General features: G+C 43.5%; 2 protein-coding genes across 5 annotated transcripts in view; both read right to left on the bottom strand.

The window, feature by feature from the left end:
* Window positions 1-19,988, bottom strand: part of ctnnbip1 (catenin, beta interacting protein 1) — a 46,812-nt gene extending 26,824 nt beyond the window's left edge. For 2 of the 4 annotated variants that reach the window (XM_063208867.1, XM_063208868.1), the window contains exons 1-2: window positions 19,875-19,988; window positions 7,283-7,386 (exon numbers count right to left, since the gene is read on the bottom strand). The gene's annotated coding sequence lies outside the window, so the exon portion shown is untranslated. The remainder of the gene's footprint in view (window positions 1-7,282; window positions 7,387-19,874) is intronic. The other 2 variants (XM_063208866.1, XM_063208869.1) reach the window with 1 other exon arrangement.
* A 1,396-nt stretch (window positions 19,989-21,384) lies between these two features.
* Window positions 21,385-26,265, bottom strand: part of pik3cd (phosphatidylinositol-4,5-bisphosphate 3-kinase, catalytic subunit delta) — a 49,218-nt gene continuing 44,337 nt past the window's right edge. Inside the window, exon 23 of the mRNA XM_063208863.1 lies at window positions 21,385-25,779. Coding sequence (XP_063064933.1) covers window positions 25,645-25,779 — 135 coding nt within the window. The 3' untranslated portion in view covers window positions 21,385-25,644. The remainder of the gene's footprint in view (window positions 25,780-26,265) is intronic.

Here is a 26,265-nt window from a genome sequence, read left to right as displayed (position 1 = left end):
GTCATGATGACAGTGTCATAACCTTTTCAAAACAGTCATGACACAGTCATGTTTTTTATTCATGAAAAGCTGACATTGCTTCGGCTGTCAAAAACCGAAATGTCACTTAATGAGTAGTCATAAAAGGTTTATGACATTGACATAATACTTAGGACACATCCATGATTGTTACGACAACGTTATGACACTCATGTCATGTGTATAATGCCAGCGTCAAGCTTAGTGTTACCAAATATTTTCTATGACAGCGTAGCTTTTCAGGCAGGCATGTCGGCGTGCACCACAAAAACTGCTGGGTGACCTGGGCTTCTTTCTTATATCCTGACTTCTGTCATTGACTTGTGCTTGTTGTCTTTCCCTTTGAAGTGAAGCCCCGTCTTCGTGGAGAAAACAATGAAGTTTCCCCAATGTCAATGTCAACCTAGCCACATCAACTTCAACATCCCGATTGCAAATGAGAAAATGATCTTTCAATTGTGCTCTTGCAAGATATCGAATTAAACTTCAGTCTTCAACAACGTCTTGTAACATCATTACGAGGCCACAAGCACTTGGGAAGGACAGGAGTTAGGATATTGGAAAAACAAAAAACCCAAGTTTCCTTTTAGGTAGCAGATTGAAGGAAGACAGGATTATATGGGAGTGATTCTCTAATTCGCCTACACTTTTAAGTTCGTGGATTTTATTTGGCAATTCCACTAACTATTAACTGCATCCAATGATGTTTTGGACATTAGAAAACATTTATCTTTCATATAATACAGAAAGTGTAGACATAGCATTATTTCCCTCAGCAAGAATGAATATTTAATACTGGTTTTGGGCGTTTTCATGCCGTCCTCTCTTCCAAATGTCAGATTCAGTCTTCATATTAGCATGTAAAGAAACTTGTTTTGCCCAAGACGATTGCAAATGTTGATTCACAGCAATCATCACAATATGACAAAACTGTCAGAAAGACCACTGTCCTTTCCATTATACATGAAATTTGCCATTTTGTGTGTGTCCACGAAAACTGTGTTAACCGTGTCACGGTCTGAAACCTCCTCCATAAATCAGTAATGGTTTGGTCTTAGGCCATACGAATAACATCACGTGATGTCATAACCTCTTTGACAGGATACGGGAAGATTTTTTGGTAAATTTTGAGCTCCATCCTTCTATAATTTAATCCATTCTTTTTCATGTTCTCATAGCGGGAAAATTGCCTGTCAACTGTGTTATCAACATATTCATAAGAATCTGAATTAGAAATCACATGTAGAAAAACACAGATAAAGCATACAGATACATGAATTGATTAAGGTGTTGTGGTGGAACTTCTGAGGTCCTCAGTTAGCACAACACCATAAAAATGGCTGAAATGTCAACGGTGTTACGGTCAATGGTGTTACAATTAAGTATGACAGTCAGGGTTGCCAGATGAGGCTGATGATTTCCAGCCCAAAAAATGATCAAAATCCGCCCTAAAAACCCGCCCAATTCTATTGATTTATATGGCAGTGGGAAGGTTTTTCTGATAGATGCCATTTTTACCCGCACACGGCCATCCTAAGCAGCCCAATTGGGCGGGAACCAGCCCAATCTGGCAACACTGATGACAGTTGAGGAGGAGTATGTTTTTGCCAATTTATATCCATATTGACAGACAAACAAACAAAACAATTTGTGTTCTAGGGAGATGGGTTTGTCTGCTCTGTTTTTTTCTCCTAAAAAAGTGCCGACTTGTTCCCCTGCACTGTTGACCGTAACACAGTTGAGTAACACGGTTGACTGTTTTGAAAGTGTTTTTGCGCTATTGATCCCTTATGTGTTGGAAAAATCCTATGAACATACACTAGGGATTATCTCTGGAGAAGGAAGTATTGTGTAAGGAGGGTGACTATATTCAAATCAGACGTTACAGGGATTTATGATGAAAAATGTGTCAGTCTGTATCACAGTGACTCATAAAATCCTACTTATGAAGCTCAACAATCACATTTTCTATATCAGTTGCACAGATTAATGACAACATTACTGCTAAGGGACATAAGCACTTTCAAACATATAATGTTTCAACTGTGTAGTATTTTTATATATGTTTGAAATGACATAGTATTTGTCCATAACACTGTTGACAAAATAATTAAGCAAATGTTCGCTTTCATTAGAGTATTTATCAAATGATTTAAGATTAAGCTTGGCAATTTGTTTGTTTGGAAACTTAAATATACACTATGTAAACATCTAGGTCATTTAGTTGAAAAAAATACTGATAATTGACATTTTGCTTTTGCCAAAAGCGTAGGGGAATCGTAGAATCACTCATGGGATAGAATCCTGCCTGCCTCCTCATCCTCACGTTCCCATTCCTACTCAGGTGCTCTCTGACTAATCTCGTGACACTCCACGATCTAGGCTTATTTGTATTCACAAAAAGTTATCTTCCACACACAGTTCTCATCCTTCTTGTTGGTGCATCTCTGAGGTAGTAAGATTATGTAGGGAATAGATCAGACTCAGTTTCTTCTTCTTTTTACTCATTCATTGTACATATTCCCTACACTATTTGTATTCATTCACAGAAACAAAACAGCATGGGTCAACATGCAGGTCTAGCCATGCTCATGTCAACGCAACGCAACGTAACGCAACACAACACAAGTGCTGTTGGGTGCACAGTTAGCACATAGGCAGGCAGTGAGTGCACATAATCTGTTTTCTCTTCCATCTTACACACACACAAAAGATGAGGGCAGGGAGTCCGCACGCACACACACGGGGGCAAGGGGTGCAGCTAGAGCCTCATTGTGATGGAGGTGGCATGGCGTCGGCCTCCTCTTGAAGTGGCAGTGCAGGTTGGTTGCTTGGCACAGCAATAGAACTGGCCCTCATCAATATTTGATGGCACTCTTCACAGAGTGGCGGGCGGCTAACCCTGCGAACACTCTGCACCGCACCCCTCCGCACCCCTCCTGCCTGAACTCTAGCCCACCCGCTCCCCTCTCTAACACACACACACACACACGCGCACGCGCACGCGCGCACACACACACACAGATACAGACGCACGCACACACGCCCTCTCCACACCCACTATGCTTGCTAATGACCTATTTTCACAGTCAGAGTCTACTCTGCGCGGCCTTCAAACGAATGAGAAAACGGAGGGAGAGAAGGAGAGAGAGAGAGAGAGAGAGAGACAGAGTTGGATATGAGAAGAGAGGGGGAGAGGGGGGAGGAAGGGACAGATAGAGAGGGCAAGATCATGGGGATGAAAAAAGAGGAAGTGCAGACACAGGGCTGGATGAGGAAGAGAGAGAGAGAGAGAGAGAGAGAGAGAGAGAGAGAGAGAGAGAGAGAGAGAGAGCGAGAGCGAGAGAGAGAGAGAGAGAAAACAAGACTGAGGAGGTAATAGAAAGAAAGGGGAAGCAAAAGAGAGAGCAAGAGTAAGTTAAGAAGCAGAGAGAGAGAGAGAGGGTGGGTGAGAGAGAGAGAGAGAGAGAGAGAGAGAGAGAGAGAGAGAGAGAGAGAGAGAGAGATAAAGTGCTGATGTTCCTTCCTTCTTGACTGCACTAAGAGAAGTAATGCACAGTGGTGTGTGTGTGTGTGTGTGTGTGTGTGTGTGTGTGTGTGTGTGTGTGTGTGTGTGTGTGTGTGTGTGTGTGTGTGTGTGTGTGTGTGTGTGTGTGTGTGTGTGTGTGTGTGTGTGTGTGTGTGTGTACAATTCCAGGGATTAAAGCAAAAAAAAGTCATCTGACTGAACTTTTTTGCCGGTTAGGCACCCGATCGAGTATCACTCCGTAACCCTACGAAAACCAATGTAGCCAGGCTCTGCCCTCATAACGAAACATACACTGGTTTTATGCAAAGAATGGTGCCAGAGCCAGCGCTAGGCATAGGCAGACAGGGCTGTCGCCTAGAGCAGAATAGGCCTATGTCTTGAGGGCGGCAGTAATACCAAAAAGTGCCACAAAATCAGAACTTCAACCAACATAAAACGTTACACTTCACATTAACAATGAATATTCATCATACACTCAGTAGGCCTATACACTCAGTATGAATGTACCTGTAGGTAGTAAGTACTAGATCAAATGTGCTCAATCAGATGTAGGCCTACAATGCTATGTTTACAGATGCCAATTTCTAAATACAAAAAAGGAAAGAGGAAAAGGGGGCAGGCCTGGGCCACCAGATTGACTAGAACTGGCCGAGAATGGAGGGATAATGGATACTATATCCGACTGCAAACACTGAACTGCAATTTGGGGCATGTTTTGGTTATTTTCCTCTTATTTCTACCCATTGTTTATGAATTGTTCACAACATTTTGCAGAATGGATTCACAATGAGTGTTGTTTCAAAATGGTCTAGCTGATATCACAGAATTATTGACTTGGAATTGCAATGTGTTGATACAGTGATCCCATTATGTTTTTTTTTTTTGTAGTAGTAGTAGTAGTAGGTTATATTTTGTCTTTCACATCAGAACGGGCAAGCACTGTTCTGGTGAAAGCACTGGTGCGCATTGCTTGCAGTTGTATTTCTGACATTTAAAAAATAATGCATAGCAATCAGAGGGAGAAAACTAGTTGTTGGTTATTTGTATGTTATTTGTATGTTTTCCCCTTCTGCCTTTTTCACTATTCATCCTGTTACAAATAACTTGTTGACGTTTACAAACAGGTTGCGGTAGTCTACCTCCGTGTTCTACCGTTTTGAAAACCTATAGCTACTTTTTTGCTTCTCGGTGTGCGGTGCCAAGCACGCTTCGCAAGCAGACACGACCCAGTCACATACGTGTATCGTTTAACAAAAGTAACACACATAAGCTTGTCGCGCAACTTTTCACTCGAATCAAGGCAAATCATCCACCCATCAGTCCTGAGTGCCCGGTGCGCAAATCTAACTGAACTCAAACGAAACGCATCCGAGAAGATGGGCACAGACGTTGAGCCACTCAAAAACAAGCGCACACAACTGTTGCTGCACACTATTCCAGTTAGCAAAAACAGCATCACACAGTAGCCTACAACAAGCCTTGAAAGTGAAACAAACATCGAAACGGCATTTATCGACCATGAGTCCACCCATCAGAACACTGCTTCCCAGAACAAGACGTGGCATAAAATATTGCCTCTGCCAGGTATAGCCTATCCGTGACCCCTGTAAAATGCAACCCATTTTTAACTTATTTCTTAAATATATATCGGCAACAACAAAGTTAATCTGCTATGATTACAGATGAGACTGTAAAGTATCCGTCGTCAGACAGACAACTAGAGCTAGTTCTACACGCAGCCAGTCAAACGCGCTAAACGCATGAGCTGCCAATGATAGCCGTCCCATTGGGGCTATGAATAATGTTGGTAAAAGTCACAATGCTTAAAAGGCAAACCCTTAATGAAAAGGACATCATGCGCAGTCGAAGTAAACTATTCTTTTTTTCTAACTATCTACCACGGCAGGTGCAATGATAATGGAAACGTGTCCTACCTTCTTCCAGCTATGCGTTCCATGCATGCATACCGGTATGCATTATTTATTAGCCCATATTGGAATCTCAGTCCATAACGATTGTCATTGCACTTTAAAGACATAGTATTACACTTATTTTCTTTTCTGCCATCAGCAACAATGATGGCTTTTCTTCTTTTTTTTTAATCTCTCGCGCTGCGCCGCCACCGAATTGTTGACCGCTCGTGTACTTTTTTTGGAACATGGAAGAACAGGGGATGGCTCAAAACTAATGATGAGTGAATGTTGTATCACACCACCAGTGGTGGAGTGTATGACTAAATCCGTACACCAAACACACCTCTCGTCCCCTTCTCATGACCAGGAGTGCTCTCGATTTGAGTTCAGTTGGAAAGTAAAAATTGTAAATTAATTGACATAAATTATATGGACGGAAACCCGTCCGGACGGAAATCCGTCCAAACGAAAATCCAGTTGACGGAAATCCGTCGTAGCGACGGAAAACTTTAATCCCTGGAGATCTCAAGCACTTGTCAGGATTTCACAGGGTGGGAACTTGTGAAAGCAAGGTACATGCTAAAAAAAAAGCCCAAGCCGTTTCTCATCGAATACACACTACAGTCCGAAACGCAAGTGCGTCCTGAAAAAGATGTGCAGTCTACTTCTTCAAACAGGGACATGCACACACAGAGAGAGGAACATTGTGATTTATTTTAGGGTGTCTGTCCACTCTGAGACAAAAAGCTGGGCAAAAATGTATGTCTAGCCTGCAAAAGATGCAGCCTAGAGCCTCAAAGGGTGGGACACATATACATCACAAGATAGAAGGGGGCAGTGTGTGTGTGTGTGTGTTTCACATACACAGACGACAATCCTTCCCAACCCCCCGCTTTTCATTTCTCAATCTGTCACACAGCCCCCCTCCCCCGGAGACACCCCAACACCCCAACGCCCCCAGAGCCCCAACTCTGATACGCACTGTCCTCTTTATGTGCACAAAGGCCTTGTAATGTATATAGACAGGCCGTTTGATGTCGGCCTTATGTTTAATTGAAAAGCTGGCTCGGCCCTGTCTCGGGATAAAAAAAAGCCCAAATCCCCCACCCCCATAGCCACCCCTCCCCAAATACAGATTAGCGCACGCACGCACGCACGCACGCACGCACGCACGCACGCACACACACACACACACACACAGCCAAATCAAACCCTGCAACCACAGCAATGACCCCATTCCGACTGGCACAGGTGATGCTTCCTGGGTAGTGTTGTACACCGACTAGCTCATCCCTCATTTGCTACTGCATCCCAGTGCATGGCCAACAACTGTGCAGCACAGGGCATGTTATAAGCATGTTGTTTTGTTTCTTACATATTAGTTTTGGGGCTTTTAACTTTGGCTAAATAGGACAGTGATCCGTACCAAAAGCCAACCAGACCATTAATTTACCTCATTCTCCTATGCTTCGCCATACTGCATTCAGTCCATTGGGAACAGACGATACATCATAAACGGCATAGTTACTGATTCAGTTTCAATAATCCATGATCTGGTCTTAAAAACACATCGACTTTGACTCTTGCAGTGGAGAAGAAGAAAAAGGCTTTGAAAAATTGTGCTTTTGTCTTAAAAGAGCAAAATGTGAAGAAGAAAAAAAGATACGCTTAGGGGTGATGGTGGCTCAAAGCAAAGAGGAGGAAAGAGAGGAACATGAAAGGAACTGTGAGGACCCGTGCGTGGGAGGTGGATGATATCTGACTGGGTGTGTGTGTGTGTGTGTGTGTGTGTGTGTGTGTGTGTGTGTGTCACCGGGCACACCTTGAGGGGAGGTAGCTCTTGAGAGGGAGGGGTGAGATGTGACGTGACGTGAAGGCACCGGTGTGTTTGATCACGTCTTGCTTTCTGCACTCGCTCTCTGGCTTCTGACGGGAGAGGGGGTGGGGGGCAGGCATAGGGGGAGCGAGGATTGGGGAGCACAAGAAACAACGATCAAGGTGGAGTCAACATTCAGAACAAACACACATCTAAATGCATACATGGACATGGACAGAGACACATACATTTATTACACACAGACACCTGAACACATTCAGTATTTACACATGAAGGAACATTTGCTCATGAATGGGGCGTACACATAATGGAAATGGCCTCAGACAGAACATCTAAATATAGACACACAGTCTACATCCATCACACACAGACACATATGAATACAGACACACCCACACAAACACACATCTGAGGGAAAATTCAATGCATACATACAGTGCATGTATGCACAAAATGGCCTCAGTACGTGGTTAACACGCACAGCGGCAGTCGAAGCGCTGGTGGCCACCATGTTTCACCCTCCAGCTCAGCATATTGGCATTGAATCCTAACTGTCTGGATCATTACAGAGGGGGCTCAATGGTGCCCAGCCCCAGTGCAGATTGGTGCAGGGTGGCGCGGCACAGCGCGGCACGGCACAGCACAGCACAGCACAGCACAGCACAGCACAGCACAGCACAGCACAGCACAGCACAGCAGTGCCGCTGAGGACATGAAAGACGCTGCGTCCCTAATAAATGTGGAAGAGTCGCCATCTATTTTTAATGAGCTGAGCGAGAGCGAGAGGCATCACTCAAGACAGAGTAGAGGGCGTTCTGAGTGCCGGTAATCAGACGGCGACACCATTTTTAATTCAAAGGGTCCCATCTACCCCCCACCCCCCTTGCGCCCTCGCTGACTGGCTTCGAGTGTCATCCGTGACATCTGCTTTAAAATGCTAAAGCACTCGCGAGTCGCTCAGCGCGGCGGCTCTGCGAGCCCAAAAGCAAAAAAGGGAGAGATGAGGGGGTTGACATCCTAAAGGCGCCTCAAACACACACACACCCAGACAGACGCGGGCACACACAGGCACACACACCCCTTTCATCAGTACAGGCTGACAAAGTGTCACCACAGACACCCAGTGGCAAAAAATTGAGAGGAAAATGGGTCCGAATATGCACTCTTCAGTCCACTTTTGAAAAGGTGTCTAAACACATTTATTCTTGCTGAGGTTTTTTTCTTCTCTTTTTTTCTCCTGTGTTGTTGTCTCCCCATCCTCAAAATTCCTTTTGAAGTTGCGGAATGAGCCACTTTTCACAGCCTCTCTCCCTGGCTGCACGCGGCAGCTCTTTCCCTGGGTTTTTGATGTTTTTCTCCCCCCCTTCAGTTTTCATCTTCATTCTTGATCAGACTGATTTCTTCTCTACGTTTTCCTCACATTTATTTATTTATTTATTTATTTATTTATTTATTAACGTTCATCATATACCTTCCAGCTCTGCCTACTTCACAAAAACACAAACAAACAAACAACAAAAAATTATCGTCTACAGTCGAATACGATGTGCTTGCTTCTGCAGAATTCCGCAGAGATAAGCTTCCGTGGATGAAAAGCAGCACAATGCAAATGAAACCCACGAAAATTGGAGAAACGAGATACAAGAAAACAAACACGTGTACACAAACACATGACACATGCAGAGCAGAGTCAGTCGTTACTGATGTCTGAAAGCCGTCACGGTATTCTCTCTCTCTCTCGTCCCTTTAACAAACCAACCAGAATAGCATGTCACCATGATGTTCAGACGCTTGCACTTCATGCAAAGGCTGGCAAACTTTAAAAGATCTCTGCCTCTGCCTCTCCCTCCGTCTCCTTCTCTCTGGAGACAGGAGTAGACGAGTGTGTGTGTGTGTGTGTGTGTGTGTGTGTGTGTGTGTGTGTGTGTGTGTGTGTGTGTGTGTGTGTGTGTGTGTGTGTGTGTGTGTGTGTGTGTGTGTGTGTGTGTGTGCGTGCGTGCGTGCGTGATGCAGATGGGTGCGGTGACTGGGTAGCAGCTACAGCTTGTAAGGATGATGTTGGAGGAGAGCAGGGTGAGGGCCTAGCAGTCTAAAGATGCAGCATGCTGGGAGGCGGCCTTTGATGCATTTGCACAGTCAGACAGAGAGCTGTAGGACACACCACACAACAGTTATTAAGCTTAGTCTCATGGAGGTGCTGTTTGGTGGTATTGCAGCATCCCTTACATTGCCTACCACAGCAAGATTGACTTCCAGAGTAATCAGTATTAAATAAGCTTAGTTTACATGGCAAAATTGAAGGCTGCAACAATAACTAATTGTGCACCTGAAATAACTAAATGATTCAAAGTCATTATGACCCCCTGCTAGTAACAAATGTTAAATGTGCATCGTTTGATTTCAGGCACCATACTCAAGACTGTGCAACTCAACACAAGAATTCAACACAACAGACACACAAGGTGCACCTTCCCACATGTTTCAGTTAGTGTTATTTTATCATCTTAGCAGGGCTCCGAACCGGTTCAAGGAACGAAAACGAAAACCGAAAACGAACGAAATTTTATGGAATTTTACAAGGAACGGAAACGGAAACGAAAACGAAATGGTCTTCAAGTGTTCCGGAACAAAAACGTTATTCTGAAATCCACAAACCGGTTAATAACGGGTTTTTTTTCGTTCTCTATATTTCATACAAGTGCACGATTTTGTTTGAGGAGTAACCATGGCGACGAGCAGTCTTTTAGTTCGGCTACTGACGTGTATGAGGGGAAACATGCATACAGCAACAGCATTTTGCTTCACCTGAGCTCTTGCCGCCGATTGATAAAATATTGAGGAGCATTGGCCAATCAGAGTGCGACTGTGCCTGGGTAAATTTTAGACGGATGTGCTTCTCCTCAGAGATTTTGATAGGTAACTAGAACTAAACTGTCTCTGTTCTCCTGGCTTTCTCGTAGTGATTGGAAGTTGGCTCTAATAAACCCGCCCTAAAGTTGTTGACCACCAATATCAAATAAGTTTTTGTTTTATATTGACACCATGGAGAGCAAAAGAGAACATGTCTTGAGATCGGTGTTGGGATTCCTACAGGGACAGAGTATTTGGACCATACAGTCTATGATTTGCAAAGGAATTGGATAGGCGATTTGATGAACCTAATTCGCAGAGTGCTCTCGAGAGGCAAGGCAACTGGTGTCATGTCATGTCAAGTCATGTTTAGCTTACTTCTTGTAATGGCACCGCTGAGTGCCTCGATGTTCAATGCGGTTATGGCAAATTATGTTGTAAAGTTACTGAGGTGCTTTTGTTGTGCGCAGCGTATCCCACTATCGGTTGTAGAGAAGAGAGGTGAGAGCTGGTGTTTTATGTGCTGTAATCAAGGACGTCTCTTATTTATCTGTTGTTGTGGTCAATGCGGGATAAAGTCATTCGTGGCAGATGGACTGACGCTAGCTGACGTTAGCTGGCCCGCTCAATGTTTCGATGGTTTCCTCAGTATTGCGCAATATTTCCTGGCTGTCATCACGAATAACAATAGGTCGCGTGTGACAACAAGCAGGGATAGAGAAAGACAGCACATTTGTTGTTGTTTAAGTTATTATTCTCTTCTGTCGTGCAGAGGGCTGGGCTGATGGGATGGACTACGTGGAAACTCTTACTATTTTGTGACGCTTGTCTGTTAGGCTACAAAAGGTCTCCGGTTTTGTGGTGATGGACTTGCACTGGATGGACTTGCACAATGATTCAAAGTCATTATGATCCCCTGCTAGTAACAAATGTTAAATGTGCATCGTTTGATTTCAGGCACCATACTCAAGACTGTGCAACTCAACACAAGAATTCAACACAACAGACACACAAGGTGCACCTTCCCACATGTTTCAGTTAGTGTTATTTTATCATCTTAGCAGGGCTCCGAACCGGTTCAAGGAACGAAAACGAAAACCGAAAACGAACGAAATTTTATGGAATTTTACAAGGAACGGAAACGGAAACGAAAACGAAATGGTCTTCAAGTGTTCCGGAACAAAAACGTTATTCTGAAATCCACAAACCGGTTAATAACGGGTTTTTTTTTCGTTCTCTATATTTCATACAAGTGCACGATTTTGTTTGAGGAGTAACCATGGCGACGAGCAGTCTTTTAGTTCGGCTACTGACGTGTATGAGGGGAAACATGCATACAGCAACAGCATTTTGCTTCACCTGAGCTCTTGCCGCCGATTGATAAAATATTGAGGAGCATTGGCCAATCAGAGTGCGACTGTGCCTGGGTAAATTTTAGACGGATGTGCTTCTCCTCAGAGATTTTGATAGGTAACTAGAACTAAACTGTCTCTGTTCTCCTGGCTTTCTCGTAGTGATTGGAAGTTGGCTCTAATAAACCCGCCCTAAAGTTGTTGACCACCAATATCAAATAAGTTTTTGTTTTATATTGACACCATGGAGAGCAAAAGAGAACATGTCTTGAGATCGGTGTTGGGATTCCTACAGGGACAGAGTATTTGGACCATACAGTCTATGATTTGCAAAGGAATTGGATAGGCGATTTGATGAACCTAATTCGCAGAGTGCTCTCGAGAGGCAAGGCAACTGGTGTCATGTCATGTCAAGTCATGTTTAGCTTACTTCTTGTAATGGCACCGCTGAGTGCCTCGATGTTCAATGCGGTTATGGCAAATTATGTTGTAAAGTTACTGAGGTGCTTTTGTTGTGCGCAGCGTATCCCACTATCGGTTGTAGAGAAGAGAGGTGAGAGCTGGTGTTTTATGTGCTGTAATCAAGGACGTCTCTTATTTATCTGTTGTTGTGGTCAATGCGGGATAAAGTCATTCGTGGCAGATGGACTGACGCTAGCTGACGTTAGCTGGCCCGCTCAATGTTTCGATGGTTTCCTCAGTATTGCGCAATATTTCCTGGCTGTCATCACGAATAACAATAGGTCGCGTGTGACAACAAGCAGGGATAGAGAAAGACAGCACATTTGTTGTTGTTTAAGTTATTATTCTCTTCTGTCGTGCAGAGGGCTGGGCTGATGGGATGGACTACGTGGAAACTCTTACTATTTTGTGACGCTTGTCTGTTAGGCTACAAAAGGTCTCCGGTTTTGTGGTGATGGACTTGCACTGGAATGGTTGGTAGCCGATATCTGAGAGCATATCCGAGGTTTCAGACTATGCAACCTGTCCCTTCTCTAGAACTAGTGACCCCTTGCATCGTGCACATCTCAAAACAGTTTGGGATTTTTTGTGGAGCAAGCTGTGTCCCTTTTACTTACACGTTTCACTTGCTGCAAACCTCATCATGGCCTATTAAATAGAGCTAGGCAAGAACTGAAATCCATGCCTATCGACACCTCTTATTATGCTGACGTCACCTGCGCTATTCCAGAGATTTTTTTAGGAACTCTCTCTGGCTATTTTTTTAAACTCTCTCTGGCTATTCTGTATTGTGCCTCCCTAATCAACATTTCCACCCACCGCTACTGGGCTGGCATAGGCTACTTTTGATAAGAATTATAGGCATCCGGTTAAATCTGCCAGGATGGATAGCCCATCTGAGTGTTTTTGGGTGTGTTATTATTTTTGAGAATAGCTGTGTAAATCAAGGGGAGATAATGAGTACGTCTATTCTAAGACAAAGTCCACGAAAATAGACTTAATATGGCCGTTAAACACTGCAGGAACGTTAAGAACGAACGTTATTTTTCGTTCCGAACCGGTTCAGGAACGATATTTTTGTGGGGGAACGATTGCAAGAACAAAAACGTTAAACTGAAACTTGCCTGAACCGTTCGGAACGGAACGTTTGAAAAATTATTTCGTTTTCAAGCCCTGCATCTTAGACACAATCACCTGGACAACACATTGTCCGCGACTGCAAGTTTGCATTGCAAAGTGTATTATCCATGTAAACACTTACAGTATATCGCTTTGCAGTTGCTGTCTCCGAGTGGCTGCAAGCAAGCAGCCCAAGTGTTTCAGACAGCTGAGTGGGCAAATAACATGCAGCAGCGCACGGCGACGGCGCAACGGCAGTTCGCACACGACTCCAGTGCCAATGGAACGCATGGAACTTTATCCGAGTTTGTATTGGATGCAATATCATCTTGTCATCAGAATCGTGCAACCCAACGCAAATGGAATGTACTGTACAGGCAGCTGTCAAGCGGCGCTGCCAGGGGCATCTGCTCTATGCGGTACAGTACGCCACTGGCAACACAAACGCTGCCTATGGCCAACCACCGGCCACACATCGCCATCTGTTTCAGCTATGCAGCCCATCACCAAGGACCCCCAGTTATCACGCAGCACACCGGCCACCCAAAAATTGTGAATAGACGAGCAGTCGGAAACAAATCATGAGACAAATGCCGTCAGACAACCAGAATATGTACACCCGTGTTAATGTTGCATTACTTGTATTGGCGCATTGTGTATTTTTATTTTATTTATTGTAGTTTATGCAGTTGTGAAAGGCCACATTCTGTAATATAAACTTTTTGGTGATTTATTGGTTAGCATTAACATTTCGACACCCAACTCATCCACAGTGTCATAAAGACCTCAATCTTCGCACGCCCTTTTAAAAATTAATATTTTTCTCCCTTTTTGGTGAGTCTTTCAGCCTGCATTAGTAGAGTGGTCATGGCCTGAGAGAAGGGGGGGTCTGTGGCGCTCTGCTTTGCCAGTAAATCTCAGCTTACCCAGGCTTAATGTCAACCGCAGCACAGCAGCCAGCCAGCCAGCCCACTTCCAGCGCCAGGGCCCTGCCTGCCTTGCCTGCCACCAGCTGCTTTGGGCTGGAAAGCATGTGCACTGTCTTCCGGAGGTCGTGACATTTCACAGTGACACCAATATGTTTCTTGGCCGGGCTAATTTGCGTTGTGTCTTCTTACGACTCCATTTGTCATGAAAACACGGGGACAAATGGCACAGTGTTGAACTCAGTGCGGAGCAGCGCGGAGTGTGGGGCAGGGAGTTGATTTCTGAGCTGGCGCATGATGCAGAGACGGAATAAACCACACACACAATAGAACACGTTAGCTTCACACAGTCAATACTGACTGAATAAGACAAATTGAACAGCAAGGTCTTGGTTCCATTTACTGCTGGATTTATTGTGGGTACATAATACAAACACTTCTACGATGCGAAAGTTATTTTGGGTTGCCCTTTTTGTTCATGGTGCAATTTAATGGTGATAAGTTGAGTAAAAGGGCTATGATTTTTTCCCTTCAAGCCTCCACAGTGAGAAACACTATAAATGATGACAATCGTGAGCTCACCAGCGCAGGCACACAACTCAAATTGGACTCTTGGGAGACGGGAAAAGGCTGCAAAAGCTCTATTTTAAGACAACTGGAAAGATTTGGCATGACAGGAAAGGGAGAAAAAAAAGAATAAGATATTATAAAAACTTGCGCTCATTAAAAAAGTATGAGTATTGTCAGCAAGAGTGAGCAAACGAGAGGAGTGCACGGAATACTGACAGCTTGGAAGAGATATGGGCGCGACGCCAGAGAGAGAGAGAGAGAGAGAGAGAGAGAGAGAGAGAGAGAGAGAGAGTGAGAGAGAGAGAGAGTGAGAGAGAGAGAACGAGGAAGAAGGAAGAAGGAAAATGAAGACAGGGAGTGAGAGAGAAAGTGGACAAGAGACAAAGTGCATAAACGAAGGAAGTAGGGAGGGGAGGGGAGAAAGAGAGACAGACAGACAGAGAGAGAACGTGAAGAGAGAAAGTGTAGAAGGGAAGGGAAAGGAGGGGGCGGGAGGGAGGGAGAGAGCGAGTGAACGAGAGAGAGAGAGAGAGAGAGAGAGAGAGAGAGAGAGAGAGAGAGAGAGAGAGAGAGAGAGAGAGAGAGAGAGAGACTGCGGTAAATGTTTTGAAATGGCCTGCTCCCCTTACAGCAGCTCGGGGCCTGGGGAACGCAGCAAGCGCCTGCTGCGAGGGATTAATCCCGGACATGCGATAGGCCCCCGCATGTGACAGGGGTCACAGGGGTCACAGGCCACCATCCCTGCCTGTCGCAGCACTGCCAGCAGCTGGGGACTCGGGCAGAGAGAGAGAGAGAGACACACACACACACAACTCACTCCTCTCCAGACACTGCCGTTAAATATCCAACTACCCCCCCCTCCAATCCATCACACCACTTCCTCAACACGTGGTGGAGCAGAGCATAGCAAGTTCAGGGAGCAGCGGGTCCACTCACTCACCTCGCTCGTTCTCAAAATCAAACCGCTGCAAAGCAATGGAGATTGGTCCAGACTACAGTACTGAAAAGCAAAGACACTGCCTGCAACACTGTCCGATGCTCCCAAAAATGGGACCTTTATATTTTCCTTTCAGGTATCTTATGTTTGGTCAAGCACCTGTGCTACTGATGTGCGTGTACATTCTCTGACTTTTTGGACCAGACTACAGTAAACACCGGTCAATCTCCACTCCACTCCAATCACATTTCAGTAGATTTTGCACCTAACCACCATCACCATCCCCAACCCCAATTCCACATCCCCCAATCTGTCCCACCATTTCCTCAACACGGGGTCTGGGTGGAGCCTCTGCAAGGGAGCAGCAGGTCCACTTACCTCATCTTTCGGGGCACCATCAAATGTAATCGCTGGAAAGCCATGGATAATGGTCCAGAGAGACGCCCATAAACACAACTCACTCCACTCCACTTCCAAGTCTGCCCTTATCACCGACCCCACATCCCCCAACTTATCACACCATTTTCTCAACACGTGGAGCCCTGCGAGGGAGCTGTGAGTTTGCTCACTACATTCTCTGCAATCACTGCAAAGCAATGGCGATTGACATTGACTACACTACTACCTAAAGGCCAAGAGTTGCAATACCCAGAAGGGAAACGTCTTCACGCTGTTCTTACACTGAACAAGTTTGCTTTAATGAGAACAAATTAGATAGGTAGATAAACTTACTGAAATCACCAACCTCTGTCACATGCACACAGAGAGATAGCTGAACACTACACTGCAAGAAATTGCCTGAGTCAAGTTGAAATGAAGGAGGAATAGAAAACATGCTACACTCTCGACCTCCATCACTGGCAACAGGCCTCAGGAGAAGTCTGGGGTGATCCAGCATGGATGGCATCCCAAGATGCAACAGACATGAACTACCATGACATTACTTACTCTGCCTGCCTATGATGGCCTATGATTTGTGACACAGCTCCTGCCCAACCATTACAAAACAGCTCCAAGGTTGTTGCAAGTACACGGCCGAGCTGGGTTCACCCTCACCCACAACTCAAGCCCTTCCATTCAAGCAGCCCAAGACGAATCAGCTACTCGGTGCATCATTGTGCATAGCTGACTCTTTTATCCAAACCAACTTGCAAATACTTAGGTACAGGGTATTGGTTTACAGTCCCTGGAGCTATGCGGGTTAGGTGCATTGCTCAGGGGCACTTTAGCCATGGTTTGAACCAGCAACTTTCCAATTCTAAAGAAAGACTCCTTCACCATTAGACCACGGCTGCCAGTGGTTTACATTTCCACAGCAGCCACTGGCTAGCAGGCCAATCTACATCGGAAGTTGGTCAGTTGGTCAGTAGACGATGCTCTTCCACACACCACAGCTAGAACTTTTTCCTTTTTTTTTACACTATGAAGGCCTGATAATGACTCAAGACTGGCAACACTTGCGCAATAACCGTAACTCGTGTCACTCTGCAACCACTCCCTATTCCAATGAACTCCTTGTGGAAGGTGTGATCAGGAGGTGTGTGAGTGTGAAAAGTTGGAAAGAAACATCAATAAAATGGTTTGTTTTTTATTTTTAAAAAGCCCTGTTGTTGGGTTACAAATCTCATATGCACGACATGCAAATAAGCATGCAAGGCAAAAATGCTTTGAAAGAACAAAAAGGGCCCAATATCTAATCTTTTTAACAAATGCTTAATTTGAAGGGGATTTAATGCACGGGAAAGGCTTTTCATTTTTTTTAGTGTGGGATCAATTAGCTAAACCTTACCTAAACCTATACGATGTCTCAATATATCTATTGCTGGGGAGAGCATAGTTCTCTTGCTTGGTTTGTGTTCTGTGGCCTTCTCACCACCTGTCAGCTGTGAAATGGAAGCATACCAGCTACTGTGATGTACAGGAACTCTGAAACAGAGCACATAGCGTCAAGAATGCCCTCGTACCAGTCCATCACTGTTACCTGTCCTGTCTTGCACGTTATAACTTATGTCAGTCTGTAAAATGTCAGTCTTGTATATGTCTATGTCCTGGCATGGTATAGAGAAAACGTAATTTCATTTTCCTTTTATGACTTGTGTATATGAAGGAAGTGACAATAAAAGCTGACTCACAGCAAACGCCAGTGTCATAGCTGATCACAAATCCTCCACCAACAGTAACACTGGACTAGTGTAAGGATGCTGTAGCAACACACCACCATTATATTTTAACACACACACACACACACACACACACACACACACACACACACACACACACACACACACACACACACACACACACACACACACACACACACACACACACACACCCCTATTCCTCATGTACAGTTGCAACACAATGTCCCCTCTCTACGCGTGGACAATGGCAAGCCTGGATCTGGCTGGTGAAAGTATGATTGATAAGTAGGTCATGTCTTGTTAACGCCACAACAGGCATGAACACACACAGCCAGGCGACGCCCTGCTGCTCCCTCACAGTCACTCACAGCAGGCATGATGTGGCATGAGTGCCAGTGTCCTCCTGTCGATATGGGCTACGCGTCTAGCTGAGCTACTACAACACGTTACTGGATTTGAGGTGGGGGTTTAGGGCTATGTTAACAAGCTACGGGTAGCTCATTTCGTCAGAGCAACCTCGTGCCAACCTCAGCCAGGTTGCAGGGTGCTGATTGTGGCTTGTGGTGGTGGGCTGGGGCAGACTGGGCACCAACACGTTGGGCTGAAGGCATTCAAAGCAGGTGTTGGGCAAAGCAGCTGGTAAACCAGACAAATACACAAATGGATTCTCTGCTTACAATTGTAACGAGAGGTTTCATTGGGATATATTTAGAGCAGTATTGTGTTACCCTTTTACACCACATCCTAAGAATATGTAGGCCTACTCTACAGTCAAAAGACAGTCTTTGTGGACTGTGGATAGGGATCTTTCGGTGTGAGGCACAAGACGACTCGGAAGAGCTTCTCCCACGCAACCAAGGCCAAATTAATGATCTGCAGTCTGAAGGGGTAGAGAGGGAAATCAATGCAGCGGGGACTTATCTGCCCCATCGCCTTTGCAGTTGGCAATGAAGCGAAGGTGGGGGGTGGGTGGGTCAGGCTGGTGATGAGGGGAATGGAGTCAGTCAGACAGGCGCACAGCGCGTTCATCTATTAGCAGTCAGAGCTCGCTATCTCAGCAGTTGTGAACAGTCTAAATGCACAGGATTCCAAAGGCAACACCATCGCTCCAAGGGAATGCTGCCAGTCAGATAAACCCGAGTGGTTCAATTGAAAGTTCACAAGTACCCAGGGTAGGAGAGGAGCGGGCCAAGCCAGACACCCACCTCACACTTCGAGTGCTTGCCCGCAGCGGGCAGGGTGCCAAAATCCACGGCTGAATGCGATTCGTTAGCGGGCCATTGGTGGAATCAAGCATCTTGTGGGCACACAATGAGTGCATGGGTGTGGAGCGCTTTAAATAGAATTTGTCCGAAGCCCAGCACTAGGTGCAAAGTGATGGGGTGAAGCAATACACACTGCTGCTCGATATCGATTGCCAACAACTACAGAAGTTCTTTTTTGTCAGCTGTGTCCATTGTATCTTTCTTGATGACAATACATGCTCTACTCGACAGACACCAACAAATGCACTTAAGATATGTATACTGATTTGGGTATTCTCGTTTGCACATAGAACAGAGACGTGTATGCTTACCATGGTCATTCAATAACATAATGCCCACAGTATGAAGGCACATCTCCGTGCAAACAAAAAGCTAGCCGTAGCCACAACAGGCATTGTACTATAAAATGTGAAAACGTGCTCATAGGAATTTGGCCATCTTAAGAGCTTCTGAGGGGATGTGAAGCTATTGATTAAATGCCAAAAAGATAAAAGTTTAACTTGAAGCAGAACTTAAACGTCTGTATAGCTACATAGCGAGCTAGCTGGCTAGTTAGCCGAAACGCCGCTTCCTGTCTCCTACAACTAGCCAGTTGCTTCAACGTTATCCTAGGGAACTCATGGATGCGGGCAAATCTTTATGCACCGAAATTTGTCTGACAACATGCCGCTTTTATGTAAACACTCATCATATTCTGAAACACGGCAGTGGTCTGCATTTATGATAGGACATCGAGGGTTCATTTTTAATCGGCTGCACTATGTGCACGAGCTGGGAAGCTCTAACAAAGCCCGAATGAAGTTCCCTATGAGGACAGTTTCATCCAGGTAGCAAAGCCCGACTGCAAACACGACTCCGTGTGAACGAGTGTGATTGCCAACAATCTACAATAAGACCGAAGATGGTTTTGCTGTGAATATTAAAGAAGGCACTTTTTGTATCAAATACAACTTACCTCTCCTGGTCCAGCTTTCTGTCGTTTGGATTATATTTGAATGGTGTGTTGTTTCTGAGGAGGCGTCCTGTTCCGGGGTCACATCCCGACAGTCAGCGGAGCTGTGTGTGGAGCGGACTGATTCAGAAGCTGAAGCTCCCACTGTTCAGTTTCTGTTGAGACATAACGGTCAGTGGCCGCTGGAGGGCGCTGTCCTTTCTGGTTTTGCCATGGAGTTTCATAACAGTACTTCCAATTGTAGAAATAAAATGAGCAGAATGGGGTGTGGCAAAACCAATACATTCTCCCACACCATTGATCAGTGACCAACACCTATTCAAACAGTTGGTGTAAAATTCATAAAATTTTCAAAATGTCATGGAATTTAAAGACCTTATTGTTTTGCCACCGCATGAACCCAGAGTATCCTTCCTCAAATAGGCTTGAGTCATAAAGAGGTGTTTAATTATGATAAATACCCTTGAGGACAATGTTGTCTGATAGGTTTACACCACAGCTGCGGAGGGGAGAAATCTTGCCTGTCTATATCGCACCACTCTGAACATTTTTGGCATAGAGCTGAAAATGAAAGGATAGGCCTACAAGAGGGCGCTAGAATTCCACTGTCACTCCTCACCCCTCAGTCAGAGAGACTGGATAATACTTAGAATCTCTGCCAGAGTTGCTTTGCTATTAGACACATCACACTTGCTATACCCAATTGGAAAGACATTTACCACCAGGCCATGTCTTCAACATCCTGCTTTTAAAAATGCATCAGAAGCAAGCGGCTTTGACTGTACAGAATGTAGACCTACTGTATCCATGTTAGCCTGGTATGCCCATCCTCCTATTGACAATGTACAAAGTCAATCTGGCCAAGTTGACTATCTTGTGAAATTCAAGTCTCCTATGAGCCAATTAAATTAGAGCCTGTCCAGTGACTCTAATGAGGTGGAGACCATAGACATAGATTAACGGTGGAGACACACTTCTGTTATTGGCCCCACTGGTAGCTACAGTAGCCTAAGTTTGAGGACAGAGTGGTCTGACTTTATATGCTTTAACCCGTAGGATACAAAGGCATTTCATGGATGTGGGTTAACATATTGGTGTTGCCCCGCCCCTGTTCATTTACATAGGCCAATACTGTTTAACCCATTTTGTCCTAAGCCCTTTTTGGGAAAGGGTGCCCTCTGCCTATTAAATCCTAAATATCTTAGCCTCCGAAGCACATACAAATATAAATTAAGTTGTATTTAAAAGCCAAGACCCTCCTCCTGCATTATAATGTGTTTTTTCAACTCTAACATACCCACATATTAAATAAAACAGCTCAAATCTCAAAATACTGAATGCAGCGTATATGTGTCTCCAGGACACAATGGGTTAAAGTCGAATAATGGGGAAAATTACGGTGTCTCAATTACAGAAATTACGGTGTCTTGCGGTGACTCAGAGAGAGTAGTATAAACAAACCACCATGTTTAAGTTTCTGTTTGTTTGTTTGTTTGTTTTTATTAGACCCCCATTAGCTTTTACTTTTAGCATTAGCTATTCTTGGGGTCTTTCTCAATTATTCATTTACAATTACAACCATCAGCCACACGGCGTGGCGACAAACATAACATAGGCTACATTGTATTCTTTCTGTGGTCCTTCTAATCAACCATTAACAAATATCCATTACACAGAGTAAGCAGGCTGTAGGCATTTTGTAGGCATTTTACAGCAGTTTTATTTGACACATTTCAGTACAGTATCAGTACAGTTGCACAATCAATGTGCTGTTCTTCAATGAATGATAACAATGGATCCTCACTCCTGCTTTCTCCCATTTCGCCCTACCAACCCCCACCCCATATGGCCCCCATTTATATATTTATTTCGATATTTATTTATATCACCAACCATGATGAGACTTAAGTGATCATCTGGGCTTGATTTGACCATCGACAGGAAGTACAAAAGTCTTTTGCATTACCCTGTACAACCCCACACATCCACAAAAGGTTTCCGATATCAAAGCCAATATAGTATAGCTCTGCTCCCTGTCCACCCCACCCCCTCTCATCATATTGCACAGCATCCAAACAAAATGAAGAAAGCATCCTCCTACCAGTCTGGGCAATATCCTGGGAAGGGCAATGAGACTAAGAATAGTGACAATAGAGACAATTTATTTTCCTGGTCCCTGTATGTTGCTGTTTTTTTCTTTCATTGCTGTAACACGTCACATTATGTACTTGCACTAACACAGGCTACAAAATGCAGTGTTAAATGAATCAACACAATTCTGAGAATATGTGGTCCCATGAAATGTTAATGTTAAACTCTACTCTTCAACTGTTGAATTGACACTTCACAGCCATATACATGTACGTTCTACAACAGTGTTCAATTCAGTCATATACTAAGGCCATATACTATTTAGTCAACAACACTCAAGGAGTTGAATCAACACAAAATAGATTGGGACCATATTCTCAGAGCAGTGTTGACTTACTTACCACTGCATTTTTATATCGTTTCCTGTACCTCCAATGTTAATCCTTATACCAAAGGTACAGTGCATGTATGCAATGTTACTGCATCCCACTTTATTGCATGGATCCTCATGATACAAACTTAATAAAATGGCATTAGGAGGACTGGAGCAGGCTTCACCCAGGTAGATGTTTACTTCATTTAGGGTGCTGACCAACACATAAACTGAAGAATAAAAGGGAAAAACGTCAAACCATGAATAACTTCACAACATTTACGAAGTTGTTTATGCATGATGCAACATTTTTCTCTTATTCTACACTATATAACAGGGACCATAAAATAAAGAGTAACAGAGCCAATAACCAAGGGATCAATACAGTAACACGTCATCCAGCAATCAATAAAACAAAATGGAAAATAATAATAAAAAATAGCACAAAACGTTTCTGATTTAAATACCATTTATAATGATTAGAAACAACTTATTTCTAATGTCAGACGTCGTCAGACACTGTTTATTACTACATGTCCTTACTGTACAGGCTAATGTCAGAGTGTGTACCTGGGCGGTGTATATTACGGAGTTGTATGTACATAGTCTTACATGGGTGAGTTCAAAAAGAGCAAATCATAAATAAAATGCATAGGCACATAACAGTAGCTTACAAGTGCATAAATGGAACAATACAGTGCTAAAAACAGACTGAGCGCTCCAGTGTATGAATCTCATCAGTGATTTTCAACCTCATTTACTTGCCCTGAATAATGTTTTCAAGAGGTAGACCAATGCCACTGATCTATAACGCAGCACCCACCACCCTCTTCGGTAGTACTGGAGTCATGACATCAACCAGAACTCAGTGGGAGGCACTCACAAGTGAAATAATGTACCGTCATGAACCGCCTGCTCACTGCAGATTTCACAGAATGAATAGTCGAGTATGATGACTGACAATGCATAGCCTAATAGCGCACACACGTTGGTTTAGGTGTCATATACAGCAGGGATTAGCTGGGGCCATGTCAGTAGCGCAGGGCTGTCACCAAGGTTGTAAGCTGCCATCTCATCAGTAGAAGTTGTGAAGAAGCTGAATGTTAAGGTTAGTTACTAAGGTTGTACTGTACTATTTTAGCGCTCTGCATGAGAAATCTTGGAATCTTTTAAGACTCAAGCCAAATCATAAAAAGCATATTGAATACAACTACTATCATTATAGAGATCAGTGTGCAATTATAGATGTTTATTTTTCAAATGTATGTGGCCCATTCTCATGTTTGATTTTTTCATGAATAATTACAAAGTAATACACTAATGTTAACTGGTCTGACCAAACACCTTTTTGAAATCACAGACACATTATTAGGTCAGTGTGCAAAAGGCAATTTTAGGCTTTTAACGGTTTGGTTTGGTCAACATTCCAAAGTTCAGCAAAAAACGAACTCTGTATAAGATACTTTTACTCCCAATCTAAAAAGGAATCCTGGAGTGGGTAAACTCCAAATTACTGTTCAAGGCTTTTGCATACCAGACGCGATGCGAACATGTGATGCGATTTTGCGAATTAAACGCAGGGCGAATTATTCGCAAAAAAGTATGCACACCGGGTGCGACGCAATTTTGTGACCTTGTGACGCGAACACGTTCGAAAAACTTTGCTTGGTGTGCAAAGACCTTCAGGCCCCAGACACACCATTAGTCATTCTGTACACAGCAACTGTTGGCAAGCCTACGCTGTAGCAGGTTAAAGGTGGAATATTCAGAACTGTAGCGTTATGTCTGCAAACTTCAGTTCACCACAAAAAAGCACAACGACAGGCATTGGCCTGTTGTACATTTGAAAATCGACATTTCACAGAAAAAGCCTTTTTACTCAAGACATTCGTGTATTATGCTTCTTTCAAGGCTCAAGCGTCAAACACATAAGGCTCATATAAGGCAATTGAAAAAAATAAAAATAAATTCCAAGGCAAAATTACTAGCACATACATATACCTTCATGTTTTTTTTGCCTCTTCCAAGCAGAAGTGACACAAATACAAAATGTATCATGTCAACATGTCATTAACACATACAACCAAATATATTAAAACACCCACAAACAAGATAAAAGCATAGAAAAACATAAATGTAAACCATAAAAAGAACACTTTTAATGTGTCACTAAAACATTGTCTTTACCTCCATGTGTTTAAACCCACACATTATAGCTTGCATTTCTTCTTTTTTTACACAGAGTAATAAACATAGTGGTCATCCTTTTACGTTCAATTTATGGCTGGGGTACAATCTTTTAAAAATACACTTCACAATTTAATTGCAATCCACACCGTCCAGTGTGATCAAGTCTGATCAGTTTCTAATGGCTTATTTAAGTTCTGTGGTCCTTCTAAGAAATATACACAATAGGCTACTCCACGAGCGCATATACTCATGGAATCTTGTAAACATTCAGTAAATTAAAGTGGGTCTTAAAGGAACAATCATACTGTACTTAAGTCAATCAAATTGACACAATTTCCCACTAGTCCTATGTGTGTGGCATGTGTGTGTACATCTGAGTGAATTTGGTTAGTTGGTTGGATTGATGATTTTGGTGGAGGAGCTTCCAAGAAATTCAGTATCTCAGTGCTGATTTTGACATCGTTGAAAGACTTCTAAAAACCTAATTTAATTTTCACATTAGTGAATCAGACTAAGAAAATGTTTTTTTTTTTTTTTTTTACAAACCTACATATTAATAAATAAGAAAATAAATACAGTAGGCACTCAGTACATGTGTTTGTGTGAATACGACTTGGCGTTTCCGTTTTAACTGCACTAACTCTGGCATACCAGCAGATGTCAGTAGAGTCAAGAAAACAGACCTTTGTCACCCGTTATGAGCTGAAACTTTTTATAATGTTGAAAAGCACTAGTTTGGATGACATAGTATCAATAAAATTATACTTAAAAGAAAAAAGTTAAGGCATCCAGAGAAAAGTGGTGGAGTTTCATGACCACAGATTATGCTTAATGACAACTGTAAGTTTTGAATAGTATGTGTGTGTTTCACAAAATGTTCCACGTGAAATGTTGTTCCGGCTCATTGTGTACCATGTATATGGCTGCAATAACAATAAAAACAAAATTCAGTACTTGACTCAACAAGATGTGGGGGAAATTCATGTCAATTTGGTAACGGTCTGGGGCCTGTCTCAGTATGTCTCTCACCCACCCAGGACCCACCCAGACTTACAGAGACCGCAGTGCAATTGTCGTTCAGATATGGCTCCATAGAAGACCGGTCCTCTGTCTGTCCCATCACCTGTTGTCTTTGGCAAGACTGTGCATCATCCAGTTGACCTTGGTCTTCCAACTCTCTCTCAGAGCTTCGTTGAATTTGACTTTGAAATGCTTCAGTGCCTCTTCCTCGGTCTTCCCCAAAGCTAGCGAGTCCTTTGAAATATAAAAATAAATAATGCCTTATTAGCTAAATCAGCACATCCAGCGGTGTAAGAAGCACATGTACGGTTTACCTTGCCTTAACCCAAAACATGTGTCTGTGTATCGTCTGAAGTACATGTAATGTTTACCTTGCATTAACCCATAACACGTGTCTGTGTATTGTCTAGGTGTATTATTATGAACAGAAATGTGCTCTCTGTGTGGTACTGGATGATGGCTATTGTCTCTGGATGATGGCTTTTGTACTATCGTTCATTCATCATTGGAGCCCGTCCTTAACTAATTTGCTCACATTAGTTACCGTCTGGGTTTGTTGCTGTGATAACTGAAGTGTACTACATATGAAGAGTTCAGATGCAAAACCCCCTAACTCCATTTCTGAAGACCTGCACTTCTATATTTTTAGAGAGCCCCGTTGTTGGTTTGGTTTACATTCATGTACTTGATAATACATATAAATAGTTATATTACATAAAT

This window comes from Engraulis encrasicolus, chromosome 10 (assembly GCF_034702125.1).
Source record: "Engraulis encrasicolus isolate BLACKSEA-1 chromosome 10, IST_EnEncr_1.0, whole genome shotgun sequence".
Lineage (NCBI taxonomy): Eukaryota > Metazoa > Chordata > Actinopteri > Clupeiformes > Engraulidae > Engraulis > Engraulis encrasicolus.
The sequence above is the reverse complement of the archived record's forward strand: the minus strand, read 5'-3'. Positions and strand labels throughout refer to the sequence as shown.